Source organism: Piliocolobus tephrosceles, chromosome 7 (assembly GCF_002776525.5).
Source record: "Piliocolobus tephrosceles isolate RC106 chromosome 7, ASM277652v3, whole genome shotgun sequence".
Classification (NCBI taxonomy): Eukaryota; Metazoa; Chordata; class Mammalia; order Primates; family Cercopithecidae; genus Piliocolobus; species Piliocolobus tephrosceles.
This window is the reverse complement of record NC_045440.1, coordinates 136,695,021-136,711,588: the sequence shown is the minus strand read 5'-3', so window position 1 is coordinate 136,711,588 and position 16,568 is coordinate 136,695,021. Positions and strand designations below refer to the sequence as shown.

Below are 16,568 nucleotides of genomic sequence, written 5' to 3'. Positions count from 1 at the left end.
TACCTGCAAAGTTCCTTTGCCATGGAAGGTAACATATTCACAGGTTTCAGGGTTTAGGACTTGGATATTTTGGGGGGGGGGGGGCATAACTGCTACCACAATAGCCTGATCTACTGTTTCCTCCAGAGGAAGCTGCATTCCAAGTGTTCTAGTGAACAGAAATAAACTTTCAAGGCCAGAGTGCTCTGTTGAAACCCCACTGACTAGTGTGCAATCTTGGACAAGCTGTCTAATGTCTCTGGGTCTCAGTGTCCTCCTCCGTAAAATGGTGACACAATTATGCTTATCCTGAATGAGGTTTAGCAATAAAATATTTTTAATCTCTCTGACCCAGTTTCTGGCTCATATACTCATTTCCTTTTCGATTAACTGAGAGGGACATCTGAAAGCTTAAGAGTGGGAGTCTTTAACTTGCGGGAGGCTGGGGAGGTCCCATTGTAGGGTTTTGAAGACCCACAAGTTCCCTAAAATTACACATAAAATGCTGTGAAGTGTATGGGTGCATCTTTTTTGAGAAATGTTTCATATCCTCCATCACATTCTCAAGAGAGTCATGTGCTGATAAATATTTAATAATCAGCTGGGCGTGATGGCTTTATGGCTATAATCCCAGGACTTTGGGAGGCCAAGGCAGGTGGATTGCTTGAGCTCAGGAGTTCAAGATCAGCCTGGGCAACATGACAAAATCCCATCTTTATAAAAAATACAAAAATTAGCTAGATGTGGTGCCACGTGCCTATAGTCACAGCTGCTTGGGGGTCTGAGGCAGGAGGATCACTTAAGCCCAGGAGGTCGAGGCTGCAGTGAGCCACGATTGATTGATCGTACTCACGCACTCCAGCCTGCGTGACAAAGTGATACTCTGTTTCAAAAAAAGAAAAACGTTTAATAATCGACTCTCTGGGGGGAAGGAAATCTTATGTGTGATATTCGCCAATTTTTACAGTGTAAATATTCCTACCTTAGCCAATTTCAAAATGATGTCATTGAGCATGACGCTGGGAAGCAATGTGTACCACTGGCTCTCGTGAACTTGCATGAGCCGGCTCCAGGCCACCACTGCCTGTGACCTTAGAAAGGCCACAGAGCACTGCTTTGGGGAAAGGTCTGGCATTCCAGCCCACCCCATCTGTTTAATTTGAGAGTCTGTTGTGTATGAGGATTTCTGCTTTGTTTTTCCTTAGCAGGGCTGATCTTTATCAGGATGCAGGAGTTATTCTGAGCAGTTTAAGGGACATCTGGAGGAGGCACAAACAGTGGAGCCTCTGAAGAGGGAATCTGGGATCCGAGGACCAAGTCCTCGGTGAATCTGGGCACTCGTTGGGGATTCTGGGACCCTCTGGAGGAAGAAAAGGGGATTTGGATTCAGCAGCAGCAGCAGAGGAAGACCTGGAAGAACATGCCAGGGTCTGACAAGGTCAAAAGAGAGACTCAACTGAGTGTCCCTGGTGCTCACAGACTAGGGGTAGGCAGTTCATGTGTGCTGATGTGGCTTCTTTGCTTTGTGCTGTGTCTGATCACTGATAAATCATAGGACCAAACCCGTGGCAGCTGTGTCAGTATATGGTCAGCCTGGAGGCATTTAGCTGTCACTTGTCTTCTGCTGTTTTTGGTAATCACACTGCAGGGGAACTTGCCCCTCATCTGACAGCTGCTCATCCTATGCCCAGGCCAGATCTCAATCTTCTCCTTGTCACCTCCGAGAGGCAGATTTGGGGCTTGGGAAAGCTACCTGCCCAAGCTGGGCAAACTCTGTTCAAGTCCTACTTTCACTGCTGAATCTCTGAGCCTTGGTTTTCCTATCAGTAAAATGGGTCGATCATCTCCATTCAGCCACCCACGTGGTATTACTGGATTCTCATAGATCGAGTGGGTGTAATTTCCTTTAAAAACTATAAGTTGCCATCCAAGGAAGAGTTAAGGTGGCTGAAGTTGATAAAGTTACATTTACGCAGACTGTGGAAAGAACTGACCAGCCACAGAGCTTGGCGGATGACTGTGTGTGTGTGTGTGTGTGTGTGTTTGTGTGTGTGCTTTTGTGTTTCAGTTTCAGGATTTGAATGCCGTCCAGTGAGGACGGTGGCAAATTAGAAAAGGAGTGTCGGGACTAAGACCCTACTTGGCCCACAGTTGCCGAATGCCTACTGTGCAGTGCCCTCTGGATGGATGCTGAGGCTCAAAAGGTGGACATTCTGTTGAGGAGCTCACATTCTAACAGGAAAGTGCGACCAACCACTGCTTTTCAAAAATAAAATGTTGTGTGTTGTACGATAGATAGGTAGGTATCTATCAAGTGATAGAATGACTTACCAAGTACCATAAGAAGAGAGAGAAATGAAATGCCATTTATTCCAGGCAAGAAAATGCAGAAGAGTGTATGGAAAGTGAGAGAGAGGAGGCTGCGGTGGACTTGTGCTTGGACAGATCAGTAGGGTTAGTGAGTGGACGAGGTGAGGAAGGGCACGTGGGTAGCAACTCAGCACTTGTGCCATCATGGAGCAGGATCTGTGCTCTGTATGGAGCAAGGAATGATAAGGGGTGTGGCTGAGCACAAGGTGAGCCAGGGCAGGTTGGGGCTGGTGCAGGTGGCAGAAAACAGTCCTCAAGGCACTGGCCTCACAGGTCCTGCTGAGAAGTGCAATTGGAACTTTTTCTAGCCCAGAAAAATCCAAAGTCTGAAAACTACTAAACTGCATGCTTGCTAAGGTCCACTGGGCTCTCATTCTTTGAAAGCTGTGACAGCCTAGACCAGAAGAATTGATGGTCATGTTTTAAAGGGGCTGGGAACCCTGGAGGTTTCTTAGCAAATGAGTTGTAAGTTGCATTTCTTTTGGAAGGATTACTAGAGGTGCGTGGGAAGAAAGACTAGAACTGAGAAATCCTAGGGTCACTGCAACTGTCCAGGAAAGACAGAACCTTTTCACAGAATGTTCCCAAGCTTACTTGTCTGCCATACTGCTCATCATTAATCCTCCTGGTGAGGACCTGCAGGGAGGCTAAGCCTGCATCCTAGCGAGCCAAAAGCCTCATTTCAGAGATGATCCATGGTGCAAGTTCCTGACTTCAGCTCGGCTTCCAGAATCACAAGCCATAGTCCATGAAGGTTTGGGTTTATCAGGAAACAGAATGATGGAGGTACATCCACCCAAAGGGATGCACCTGGCAGTGGATTCAGCTGGGGAGGTGGGCTGAGCCTGGGTTCCCCTTATGATGAGGTGAGGGTGTGAGGAAGGATCTCCCTTGACAGAAATAAGACACTGTTTTGCATGGCAGAAGCCGTTCTGCTGATAATGGTGTGAAGAGGTTTGTGCTGGAGATGGCACAGCATGGATGGGCATTACTGTCCATCTGAATGGACTGATTTGAGAGCCTATGCTTGCAGGGATTTCAGTCCCTCCTGTTCTGTCTGCCTGCAGGAAGTCTGTTGACCTCATCCCCATAAAATATACTCCCTTTTTTATCCCCAGCCAGCATCTCTCGATAGCTTCCTCCAAAGGAAATTAGGGAACAGGGAGGCATGAAAGTCCCTTTGCTTCCCAGTATTTTTTTTTTTTTTTTTGAGAAGCTGACGAAGTGTTAAGTAACTTGTGACTAGACGTTTATAAGTGTGCCTCTCTTTGGGCAATCTAATATGCAAAAGTTCAGATTCTGCATGTGAATTAATCAGGAAGTAATTATTTGCTTTACAAATGGCTTGTGTTTTACAAGAGAATTTGCTATGCAATCCCTTAAAAATAAGCTCCCTAAGGCACACTAAATAGTGTAGTCCCACCCCAGGCCCCAAAGGAGATATTTGCAGTAGGCCCCTAACTTCCTAAAGCTCAGCAGAGTGGTATGATATATTGTTTCACAGTAGAGTCAAAGCTTTCAACTAACTTGCTAGATTAACCTGAACATTTTATTCCCTCCATAAAGTATGATAACTGTTGCCCAGAAAAAGATGAACTTTCCAGGCCCCAAACATGCATTCTCACTAACTGTGTTGTGTGCTTACCAAGACCCAACTGTTTAAGTCATTGTATTTGTCATTGTGATTTTATATTTAATTGAATTTATTGAATACCATGCAGATACTCCACTTTCATGGATCCCAGACTGGAAATAATAGATCATGCACTACGTTTATGGTTTTGCAAGAAGTCCAAAGGCAGAACTCCAAACAGCACTTTCCAGCTTAACCCTCTGATCCTGCACCAAAAGAATGGCCAGGGGATGCAGATTTATGTGTTTAAAGTTAAAATAAAATATTTAAGGCATCACACCTATCTTATGCATTTTTCACAAGTTCTCTTTTTAATCGACTTTTCTGAGTAACTGACCATCACATTAGATAACAGGGTTGATACTGTACATTCTATTATTTTTAAAAAAGATAACTGATGTTTCAGTGAGCCATTCTGTATATGAATGAAAAGACCATTGTGCATTATATATGTTTTCTTAAAAATCTGCAATGCCTTCTCATCACACTCAGCTAAAATACTATCTCTCTGCTAGCCACAGCTTACAAACTCCTATGTGAACTACAAGACCCATTTTTTTTTCCCCTCTGCACCTTCAACCACTCTCCTCTTCTTCAACAGGCTCCAATTCAAGTGCCACAATTTAAGCGTCCTAGCACACACTCAGCCTCATGATGAATTTCCATGGAAACTATGAACTCCACAGCTGGCCCGGCCCCCAGGTATCTTAAGATGAGAGGCTTCCACATCCTCTCTGAAGTGGCTACAGCTCCTCATACAATATCTGGTACCAGAAACCATTTCAGTTGTGGTTGCTTTCTTCCAAGGACCTGTTGATCTCCAATTTGGACTCTTCCAGCATAATACACAAAGCAGTATTAGTAATGCTCCAGTTCCCTGGCCTTCCTCTTTATCCTCAAATACGCCAAGTCCTTTCCCACCTTAGGGCCTTGGCCTTTCATGATCTTTCTTTTGGGATTTCTCACTTCTACATGAGGATCACACACCTTCTTATTTCTCGGTTCTCAGCTCAAATGTCACCTTTACACAAGGTTCTTTTCTTATTACTGACCATGGCACCCTAGGGGATCTCCTTCCTAGTGCTGTTGTCTGAACATATGCTGCATATTGATGTGTGTATTGTCTATTCTTTACACACTATTCCTAGATACCCATCAGCCCCACCCGCAACTAGTCTTTGTCCCAAGAGGCAGCTCTTCTCTGCCTTGCAGGTTTCTCATTTCTAGGACCTGGAAGGGGATCTGCAGCATAGACGGCGTTAGGCAAATCTCTGTCAAATCAGTGTTGAAGAAGATATATAGTGCAAACCCTATTATGTCAAGGAGTTGGAGTGATCAGTTTCAGAAAATGATTTATTTTCATCTACACTGGGAAATAATCCCACAGGATGTAGCCAGGCTGATGGATTCAGTTCAATAATCTATCCACTTCATATTTCCTTTGGTTTGTTAATTCCAACAAACTCACCAAGACAGTCAACTGAAAAGATAATATTTTGAATCTGGAATGTTAAAAGCCTCTGGAATGCACAGTAGTGTCTCGAATGCAAGTGTAGTGGTGCACAAAATGCCTTGAGTCTAGAATTTACAGCTTTGTTTTCCAGGGTTGGGACAACTTATCAAGGAGGAACATTATTGCCTCTTTAGTCATTTTGAATGTTTTGTTTTTCTCTCTCAGAGACTTAGTTTTCCTAAAAGGAAAATAACCCTAGCTACCCAACATTGAACATCTGCAATGAGCCAGATGTTTAATGTACATGATCTTGAATATTCATACTGTGAAGTAGATATAGCTATACCTATTTTACAGGTGAGGAAATTGAGGTAAAGGGATTTGTTTAAATGCAAACAGCTAATAAATGGTAGATATGGGATTAGAACTCTAGTTGATTTACTCTCAAAGGATGTGCTGTTTCACTAGATTGGGTTGCCTCTGCCAAAATGAAAGACCAGTCTAACATTCTCTATGAAGCGTGAGTAGATGTTTAATCCCAAGAGCCATACTCTTCCATTCAAAGAAAAGTCAAATGTGGTCTTATTGAAACATCTTCCACACCACCGGGATGTAGGAATGACATCCCAGCACCCTGGAGGCCAAGGCCTTCAGAAGAAAGACCCAGCACACAATTCAAGTGCCATAGCGCACACTCAGCCTTATGATGAATTTCCATGGAAACCATGAACTCCACAGCTGGCCCGGCCCCCAGGCATCTTAAGATGAGAGGCTTCCACATCCTCTCTGAAGCGGCTACAGTTCCTCATACAATGTCTGGTACCAGAAACCACTTCAGTTGTGGTTGCTTTCTTCCAAGGACCTGGTGATCCCCAATTTGGATTCTTCCAGCATAATACATGAAGCAGCATTAGTAATGCTTACCTAATCAGTGTTCACTCTCTGCCAGGCAGTTAGGCCCACAGGTGAGGCTGTTTGTGTGCCTTGTCTTCCTTAGTCCTGACACACTTCACAGTAAGCATAAGTACTGTTACTAGCTCCACTACATAGATGAGGAAACCAACACTTAAAGAGGCACACAGAAAGTGGCAGAGCCCTCGAAAGACAGGAAACAGCAGAGAACAAACCGGTGCTCCCTTCTACACTTGCTGGGGCCCAGAGCACAGACCAGGGCTGGGAGTGCAGTCCCCAAACCTGGCCACAGGGTCTGAGTCCGTTGCTCATGAGCAGCAGAGGACACAGATGGGGCTCTTTCTGGGAATGATACCTGGACCTTTAAAGGCCAGCGTGTCCTTTGAAAGGGGCTGTTTAGAGAGGAGGACATCACAGTGAGTCAAAGAGATGGGAATACCAGAGACGGGCAGGGAGGGAAGGTCCCAGCCGAATAAGCAGGTGGCACCTTGAGAGGTACCTGGGCAAGCGACAGGAGGCATTAGAGAGAACGCAGGAGGCATTAGAGAGAATGCCCAGGCCCTCAGACCTGGGAGAGACAGCAGGCCAGAGCCCCTCTGCATGTGAACCTGGAGGCCTGCCAGCCTTCTAGGTCAGCTTTGTTACAAAGAATCACTGAAGCCACCCCTGTTTCTCTGGCACACTCCATTTGCTTGAGGGGGTTCCATGGGGCCAGGGACAGCATCTTGGCAAGGGCTATCCTGCATTGATTCGGGGGCAGTGTGTGGGAGAGGGGTTGCTGTTTCCTTTCAGGTACTGTTAGTAATAACTGTAGTTCTAATAGATTCTAGCAGTAGTTCCAACCAGCCAGGATTGTGTCCCCAGGGAGCATCTGACAATGTCTGGAGACATTTGTGGTTGGCACAGCTTAGAGGGACTGGGGCTGCTGGTATCAGGTGGGTAGAAGCCAGGGGTGCTTCTAAACATCCTTCAATGCACAGCACAGCCTCCCACAACAAAGGGTTATCTGGTCTCAAATATCAACAGTGCCCAAGTTGAGAAGCCCTGGATTACAGGCCTCACTGGCAACCCCACTTCCTCAAACAGGGGCTCCAGGGACAGACCATGGGAGAAACTGGCTCAAAGCTTCGCCAGTGAGCAGAGATGAACAGGAGAAAGCTGGTGAGTTTTTTCTCTCATCAGCAACCTTAGAAATCAAAGCTGCCAGGTATTGTACACACAGACACACATACGTGCATACACTCACACGCAGACACATTCAGACGCACAACCCAGGTGCCAGCTCTGGGCTAAACACCATGCAGGCAGTGTCCCCAAATTCTTCCATAGCCCTGTGAAACAGGACCTGTTACTCTCTCCAGGTATAGATGAGGCTACATGGAAGCTCAGAGAGGTTAAGTGACTTGCCCAAGGCCACACAGCTGGTATGTGGACTTGGCCATTGTAGGCACTCAATAAGATTTAGGATAAAGTGGGAGCAATTGAAAGAAAGCTGGAGAGAGGGCAGGGAACAGGGCACGGGTCCAGATGCCACTCACTGGCTCAGGGACGGGGAAATAATCTGCTCACATCCCTGGGCTTTTGTTTCTTTACAAGTAAAATAAAGGAGCTAGACGGTCTCATCTTCTATATTCTATGATTCTTTGAATCTGAATCTGAATCTGAAACTGGAACCTTCTTCTCACACTAGAGATTTTGATTTCCCTGTCTCCTCTCCATCTGTTACACCTATTCTTTCCCCATAGAAGTTTGCCCTCAATTTCAGGAATGAAAATCTCATCTATAATCCAGGTGCACAGTAAGAAAAACACACTATTCTGTGATTAGTTTACAATAGTCTATAAGAAAGCAATAATTCATTATATTTTTTTCACTAGCTGTTGCCAGGAAAGCTAATATATGCTAACAGAAATGGAGGTATGAGACAGATGGCTGAAAATGTAACACACGTATATTTTAAGAATGTAGATTTGAGCCAGAAATAAAATGAGAGATGTGACAGCTCCAGGGCAGAGAGAGAGAGACAGAAAGAGAGATGTCTTTTTGGGACAATAAGATAAACTTGCCAAAAATCAAATGAGTTAGTTTCTGTGAGTCATTCATTGATTCAATTATCTACTACATAGATGGCACCATATGTGATGGTGATGGAGGCAGGAGACATCTACACAGGGGGTTGTCAAGAATGCATTCTGATGGCCAAGAAGAGCAGAATATTCTTAGCACTATTTGCCTGTCTCTGTTTTATGTAAAATTAATGATTGTCACAACCTTTGGGATGGGTCCTATTATTATACCCATTTGCCACATGAAGAAATTGAGTCACCAAAGAGGTTACATGACTTGCCTTAGGTCACTGAGCTGATAAGACTCAAGGATATGTTTTTTACCAAAATAGTGGATGCCAGCATCTCTGCTTTTGACCAGGGCATTATTCTGCCTTCACAAGAATAGGAATACTGCTACTATAAAATGTTTCAGTGGATCTGCGTGTCTTTTTCCTCCAAAAGTGATAGAACTGAGAACTAAACGATGCCTTTAGGTGACTGGATCCAGTAGTTTTTCATACTTTCTAAATTGAATAACCTTGAAATGTTACTCAAAGCTCAGTCTGTGACGTAAGGAGAAAGGGGCTGGGAGGCTCAGACCTGCCCCCTCCTCACAGAGGCTCAGGATCCAGGCTCCCTAGAACCCAGTGAAGAATCAGTGCTTCAGACCTCTCCGGCCTCCCTACTCCCACTTCACAGGTGGCAAAATTGAGCCCCATGGAGCCTAAAAACTAAAGTAGAAAGGACTCATTCCTGACCATCTATCCTTCAGTATGATTTCCTGAGAACTTACTAGGTCCTCATCTGTGCCAGAAGGGTCACTGGGCTCTGAGGTGCGGAGAGCCATGGAGCCATGGGAGGCAGTTATGAGGGTCTCTGCATGAACATGGTTTGGTTTCATGGGAGGTTCCCAGGGTCAGCGCAGTGGAGCCCTGTCTCTAGGGACATGAGGACATTACTCAGTAACAGAGAAACCCACGCTGGCTGTGGGAGACTGAGGTTGTGATTCTACTCTGTTAGGATTACTCCTCTGAGGACCACCCCAATCCCAGGTCCAAAATAGACCACTTTGGACCATTGCCACTCAAAAGCCTGCTTGGCAGACTCAGTTATTTTAGAGAAAGGCAATGTTATGGATTGAACTGTGTCTCCCTCAAAAAGATATGTTGGGGTCTTTACTGCCAGTACCCCAGAATGGGACCTTATTTAGAGATAGGATCTTTATAGAGGTCATCAAGTAAAACTGAGGTCATTAGTGTTGGCCCTAACCAATATGGATGGTGGGGACCTTGGGTCCAGAGGCTGACATGCACGAAGGAAGACGATGTGAAGAAATACCAGATGAAGAACACAGACATCTATGAGCCAAGAATCGCCTTTGGCCACCAGGGGCTAAAAGAGAGGCCGGAACGCATCCTTCCCTAAGGCCTACAGAGGTGCTCCTGTTGACACCTTGAACTCATTCTTGTGGCTTCCAGAACTTGAGACAATACATTTCTACTGCTCTAAGCTGCCCAGTTTTGGTGGCACTCCGTTACAGCAGCCCATGAAAGTGATCCGGGTAGGGTCCAAGCACTATTGATTCAGACAGCAATGATATGAATGCTTTCATTTTGTTTTGCTTTTATTGTTTTCACCCTCATGTAGAAGACTCATTTCTTATTTTTTGCCACTGTAAATTCTGGGGTCCAACAGTATGTGCATATTTGTAAGGCTTTTAACGAACCTGCTGTGGGAGAGTTACACCTTTCACTGTAATCTCTGCCTTACATGTGAGGAAGGCAGAGAATCAGACAAAAGAGTCGGATTGAGGGTCGATTCTTGAGAGCCCTGGTGAGGAGGTCACTGCCAAGGCTGATTCTAGGAACCATTTCCCATGCTGGGCCTCCCTCGCCATGGGTGGTCACAGACCACTGGATTAGGAGGGCACCTTCATCTCTGCCCAAACCACATGGCTCTCGTCATCATTCCTTCTCTCCCTCAGTGCCTCCTTCCCAGAATCCTGGCCTGCCACTTATTTTTCTTCTTACAACCTGGAGGCAGTTGCTTAAATCTGTAGGTCAGGCTGAAATTATAGTTCTAAGCAGAGAGACTGCGTGTTGGAGTGGAAAGAGTTCTGAGGCTCAGAGAAGCCGCGGGTGGGTTGCTGCTCTCTAACTAACCAGCTGCTTGTCCTTGAGGGAATTGTGTTGAACTCCTTGAACCTCAGACTCGGCTATGCTCTGAATATTTACGTCCCTCCAGAATTCATAGGCTGAAATGGAATCCCCAGTGTATTCGTATTAAGAGACAGGGCCTTTAGGGAGTAACTAGGTCATGAGGGTGGAGCCTTATGGATAGAGTTAGCGCTCTCATAAAAGAGACCTTAGGGAACATGTTTGTTCCTTTTGCCATGAGAGAATGCAGAAAGAAGGCACCACCTGTGAAGCAGACAGTGAGCCCCCGACTAGATACCAAATCTTCCCATGCCTTGATCTTGGACTTCCAGTCTCCAGAACTGTGAGCAATAAGTTTATGCTGTTTATAAATTATCCAGGCTAAGATATATTTACTATGGCAGGCTGAATAGACTAAGACACACTTCATATCTGTAAAATAGAGGTAATCATTTCAACCCTGCAGAGCTCACTAGGATTCTGGACATTTCTTTGTGGCGTGCTATAAAAACAGAAGAGTCTGTTTGGAGAAAGCAGGTGAATGATAGGTGCTCCGGGGAAATGAGAACGCCTTGGGAACTGTATGAGTTTCCTGCAGCTGCTGTAGCAAATCATCATAAATGTACTGGTTCAAAACCATCGAAACTTTTTTTTCTCTCATAGTTCTGAAGGCCAGAAGCTCAAAACCAGTCTGACTGAATGAAAACCAAGGTGACAGCAGGGCCACACTCCCTCCCCGTGCTCTCCCAGTTTCTGGCTGCTACTGGCATTCCTTCCCTGTGGCCACATCACTCCAGTCTCTGACTCTGCAGTCACATTGCCTCGCTCTTCTGTAGACAGCACTTCTCCCTCTGGCTCTCACCTATAAGGATACTTATGATTGCATTCAGGGCCCTCCCAGCGTAATCCAGGATGATCTCCCCATGCCAGCATCCTTAACTAAATCACATCTGCCCAGGTTCTGTTTCCTTATAAAGTAATATTCCAGGTTCCAGGGATTGGGTCCTGATATCTTTTGGGGGCCACTATTTAGCTAAGGTATTTTACTGTGGCAGCTCGAATAGACTGAGACACATTTCCTCTGTAAAATCGAGGTGACCATTTCAACCCTGCAAAATTGGGCTCTGAACTTTTTTTGTGGAGTGTTTTAAAAATGCAAGGGTCTGGGTCAGGTGCAGTGGCTCATGCCTGTAATCCCAGCACTCTGAGAAGCCGAGGTGGGTCAATTACTTGAGGTCAAGAATTCGAGACCAGCCTGGCCAACATGGTGAAACCCCATCTCTACTAAAAATACAAAAATTAGCCGGGAGTCATGGTGTGTGCCTGTAATCCCAGCTACTGGGAGGCTGAGGTGGGAGAATTGCTTGAATCTGGGAGGTGGAGGTTGCAGTGAGCTGAGATTGCGCCACTGCATTCCAGCCTGGGCAACAGAGGGAGACGCCATTAAAAAAAAAAAAAAAAAAAGAAAGAAAGAGACTGTTTGGGGAAAGCAGGTAACTAATGAGTGCTTAGAAGAAATAAGAATGTCCTTTCTTTCCTCTAGTGGCAGTGAGGCCACTTGGAGAGTAAGTATTACTGGGGAGTGGGAGGAAGTTGGCCAACTCACTGGCCATGTCAATTACAGGGCAGGTGATAAAGTAGTCCCTGGTGAAAGAAGGACATGGAAGGAGTCAATCTTCAGGTGGCCATTATTCAGCCTACTCTAGGGGCATTGCTAATTATAAAGATAAATGATGCGTGTTTATAAGAATTCCCTTGCCTTGCTAAGTAACACAGGGTAAAGCCCTGTAATGGGTTGGATAACTTATGTTCCAGACACTGTTAATGCCAACCCTAAGAGGAAAAATTATTAGCCTTATTTTGTAGGTAAGGATATTGAAGATCAGAGAGACAAAGAAAACTACCTATGATGGCACAGCAGGTAGGTGGTATGGCTGGACCCCCACCTCTAAAGCTGCAGTCCTTTCACCCAGCTCCCTGTTGCCCATAAAACAGACCAGGGGGCAGGGCACGGTGGCTCACATCTGTAATCCCAGCACTTTGGGAGGCCTACGCGGGCAGATCACGAGGTCAGGAGATGGAGACCATCCCAGCTAACACGGTGAAACCCTGTCTCTACTAAAAACACACACACAAAAATTAGCCAGGCGTGGTGGCAGGCACCTGTGGTCCCAGCTACTCAGGAGGCTGAGGCAAGAGAATGGCATGAACCTGGGAGGCGGAGCTTGCAGTGAGTCAAGACTGCACCACTGCACTCCAGACTGGGCGACAGAGCGAGACTCCATCTCAGAAAAAAAAAAAAAAATAGATCCATGGATGTGAGCGATGAATGTTCTTGACCCCAGATGATAGGCTTTGCTCCCATTCTTATATAAAATAAGACAATAATCGTCTGGCATCTTTTGGAGACATGTGTTCCTGATGATCTGTTACCTGTGAATGCTTATGGGAGGCTGAGCACAAGGACACCACTACTTTCCTCCCCTAGAGGAGTAGATTGTCTTGCCAAAGGCACCTTACTGTGATCTGATGTGGTTTAATGCACGAAGTCACTGCCTCAGTGGGAAGGGTTCTGGGGTTTTCCCACATGGATGAATGGCTCAGGACTGTAAGCTCATGGGCCAGTAGAACAGACAGTCCCACAGTCCTCCCTTCAAAGCGCCAGTCATCCAAGTCCCCAGCTACCCTCTTTGCATTGTTCTTCCACTCCGAAGCTGAGATCACGTGCGTCCCTGTCACTTAGTCTCTCTGCTTCCTTTGTTCAGCTATTGGAGCTATGAAACCCAAATCTTTCTTTTCTTCTTCCTTTTAAAATCTTTTCCTTGGCTTCTGGGAAACTCAAGGCTAAATTCTAAGCTCATTGCTTGGCCATTCCTTTATGGGTTGGTTTTCTTTCGCTTGCACCTTATTTCTCTTTCTCATTTTGATGACTTCGTTGCACCTGATATTTTATTCTAAGGGAGCTGGAACCTATTCTAGAAGTAAGTATGATAAATAAATCAAGCACAAATACAACTTTCCTATGGTTGAAAAAAAAAAAAGCCTTTTTATACTTTGGAAAGCCATTGGTCTTAAGCTAGTGCTCAGTTTCTAGAGGAATAAATATATAGAGTAAATGAAAAAGCCTTCCCTCTCTAGTCAAATTAACCAATTAACAACTAACATTGCAATTCCAAAGTGTGTCATCATCATTTGCAAAGCCTTTCACATCATTTGCTTTCACTTTCCCCACCAACAAGACAGTGAGATGAAGTGGCTACGACAATTATTTCTACTTCTCAGATGAGGAAACTGAGGCTTAGAGAGGTTAGGTGGTGTGTCCCATGTAATTGAACTGGGACTTGTCTTTTAGTTTTACCTTTCTTTCTCTGCCTCCCTACAGCATCTTACCTGCCACGGCCGTAGCTTTCGGGAGCATGGTACATGAAGACATTTCCTCGGGCCCTCTTTGCCCAGGCACTGGCCATGTCGATTATAGGGCAGATGATAAAGTAGTCCCTGGTGAAAGGAGAACATGGGGGGAGTCTGGTTAAACATGGCTCTGTGGGCAATGGTGCCTGGAAAGGCCTTCTCCCAGCAAGGTGTCGCCTTGGCCCCCAAAACCCCCCTGCCCAGGCCTACAAGAACACCTTCTTCCCATTCCCCAGCAGTGCTCTCCAAGTGGCTCCACTGCCACACTGATGGGAGAGCCAGGGTATGGTAGGTACACAGTGTCCTCTGGTAGGTCATGGGCTCAAAAACTGGTGCCCATGCTGATGTATTTTAGGCATCAAAAATCCCGTGAAATAAAGCCTTCCTAGGACATCAATTTCACTTAAAGATGAGGAAGCAAAACATTTTATAGTAACATAAGTGCAATATACAGTGGAGTTAAATGCAATATACTATGGAATGGAACATAAAATTATTGTGCATTTTTAAAGAAGTCAGAGCCCTCAAAGACAGCTCAGGCATGTGGTACCCTTAGCTCAGCCCAGTGGCTCTCAGCAGGTGGGATTTTGCCACCTCCATCTCTACCTCCCCTAGAGAACCCTTTGGCAATGCCTGGAGACATTCCTGGTTGTCACAACTGGGAATGGAAAGGGTTGTACTGGCATCTAGTGTGTGGGGGTCAGGATGCTGCTGAACATCCTGCAGTGGAAAGGGGAGCCCCACAAGAAATAAAGATCCAGTCCAAAATGTCCAGATGAGGAGGCTCAGAAACCTCCCTAAGTTAGGTACTTGCTTCACCTTTGAAGGTAGCACAAGTCAATTTCAGAAGCAGCAGCTTACAAGAGTGGGGCCCTGCGTGTGCTGACGCACAGGCTGTGTGCTTAGAGAGGCGGCCCCCGCCAGGCAAGAGTCAGACAGACCTCGGTGACCCTGGGCCACCAGGTTTTCAATTCCATCTCCTTTACAGGGTAAAGGTGAGATACTCAGTAGTTCTTTTATCTCCTTGAATCTCTGTCTTTCCAGCTGAGAAGTGGGGCCAAGGGTCCCTACCTGGAAGAGGTTTTGTAATGACCAAGTTTAATAACACCCATGGGAGTCCCTCAGCAAAAGGGGTGGCCGTCTTCCTTTCCTGGTCATTGGGATAAAAGCCTTTGGTGAGTCTGCTGGGTGCTAGAGTCTTCCCAGGTGAGGCTCTGTAGTTGGGTGAGGCACTGTGGGCATCTCGGGGGCAGATGAAGCCAACTGAGATTCCTTCCGTGCACCTTGAGGCATTGTAAGCAGGACAGGGACAGGATCAAACCTATGGGAAGCATCACGGGCTGGCAGGCCAGGGGTGGGACACTGCCCAGTAAACCGCCAAGTAGACAGGGCCAGGGCCTGAGTCTGTGCCAGAGAGAAGGAGGACCTGAGCTAAGGTTGAGCTGGAGTTTGTCTTCTGAGTGGGGCCCCCCTTGGTGATGCTGCCTTCTCTCAGTCTCAGCTCTCACCCCAGCACGCAGGTTGTCCTTAAGGTCAGATAAGGCAAAATTAAGGCAAGAACCTAGCCCTGAGCTCCCTCTGCAATGCAATCTAGCCCAGTCCTGACTTGATTATAAGCCTCTCAGGGTCAGGGACTGGACATCTGTGACTTCTTATGGTCCAACCCAGGGCAAGGCCTCCCAAAATAGCTGCTAGCTATTTCATCTAAAGTGGAGATCTCCACTAGAGGGAAAATTAAAGCCTTTTAGTCCCCAAGATGCAAGTGGGTGGCACAGTTTTATTCTGAGCCAGTGACCCTCCAATTGGAAACCTCAGGCTCCTGAGTGGAGAGACCAAGCAGGGCAGTGGGTCTCCAACACCTTCCAGCCCATCCCTTCCCAACAGGCTCCAGTTCAGCAAAGGATGCTGAGCCTTGACACTGGCTCTGTCCCAGGGACAACAAGCAAATGGTCAGTGTGGGTCTCCCGGAAGGAGAGAGAAAAGGAGGCACAGAATGCTGAAAGCACTTGCATCCCACTCATTCTTCCCACTGAGAGCAGGGAGCCCTCAGGAAACCAAGACTCATCGCCTGTGAGGGGACTCAAAGGTGACCTGAGAGCTGCAGTCCCCACTGTGGTCTCATCCTAGGGGGCTCCGAAGGAAGAAAGGACTGGAGCCCTGGTTATTTCCTTATTTCTATTCAAAAATCATTTCTTGTGCATCTGCCGTGCATTTCTATAAAAGTTCTCAGCCTCAGTGAGCTAATGCAGTACTAGGAGAGGGAGGCGGTCTGTCCTGACAACCCCCGGGGCAGGAGGCATGCTGCAAGAGAGGGACCCTGGGGACAGCAGGGCCTGGGGGCCGCGGTCTTTAGCCATCTTGGGGTGGGGGTTTGGGCAGCCTTCCCCAAGTGAGAGAAGCTTGAGCGTGAACGGGAACAAGGCATATAACCAGCGGCTACAAGAAACAGCGGGCCCCAGAGAGAGGGAGCAGGGCTGTCAGAGCTTGGGCTGCTCCTATCCGGGGAGTGACATCAGCCACAAAACCTCCCCGCCTCCAGGCCTCTGCTTCCCTCGTGCCAGGTGAGCCTGGGCTGCAGGGTGGAATCAGCTGAGGGAGCTTTGAAA

At 46.6% G+C, this 16,568-nt stretch overlaps 1 protein-coding gene across 1 annotated transcript in view; it reads right to left on the bottom strand.

The window, feature by feature from the left end:
• The window catches only part of TG (thyroglobulin), a 272,355-nt gene that overhangs the window by 7,351 nt on the left and 248,436 nt on the right, over positions 1-16,568 (bottom strand). Inside the window, exon 45 of the mRNA XM_023223651.2 lies at positions 13,942-14,049. Within this exon, the coding sequence (XP_023079419.2) occupies positions 13,942-14,049 (108 nt within the window). The remainder of the gene's footprint in view (positions 1-13,941; positions 14,050-16,568) is intronic.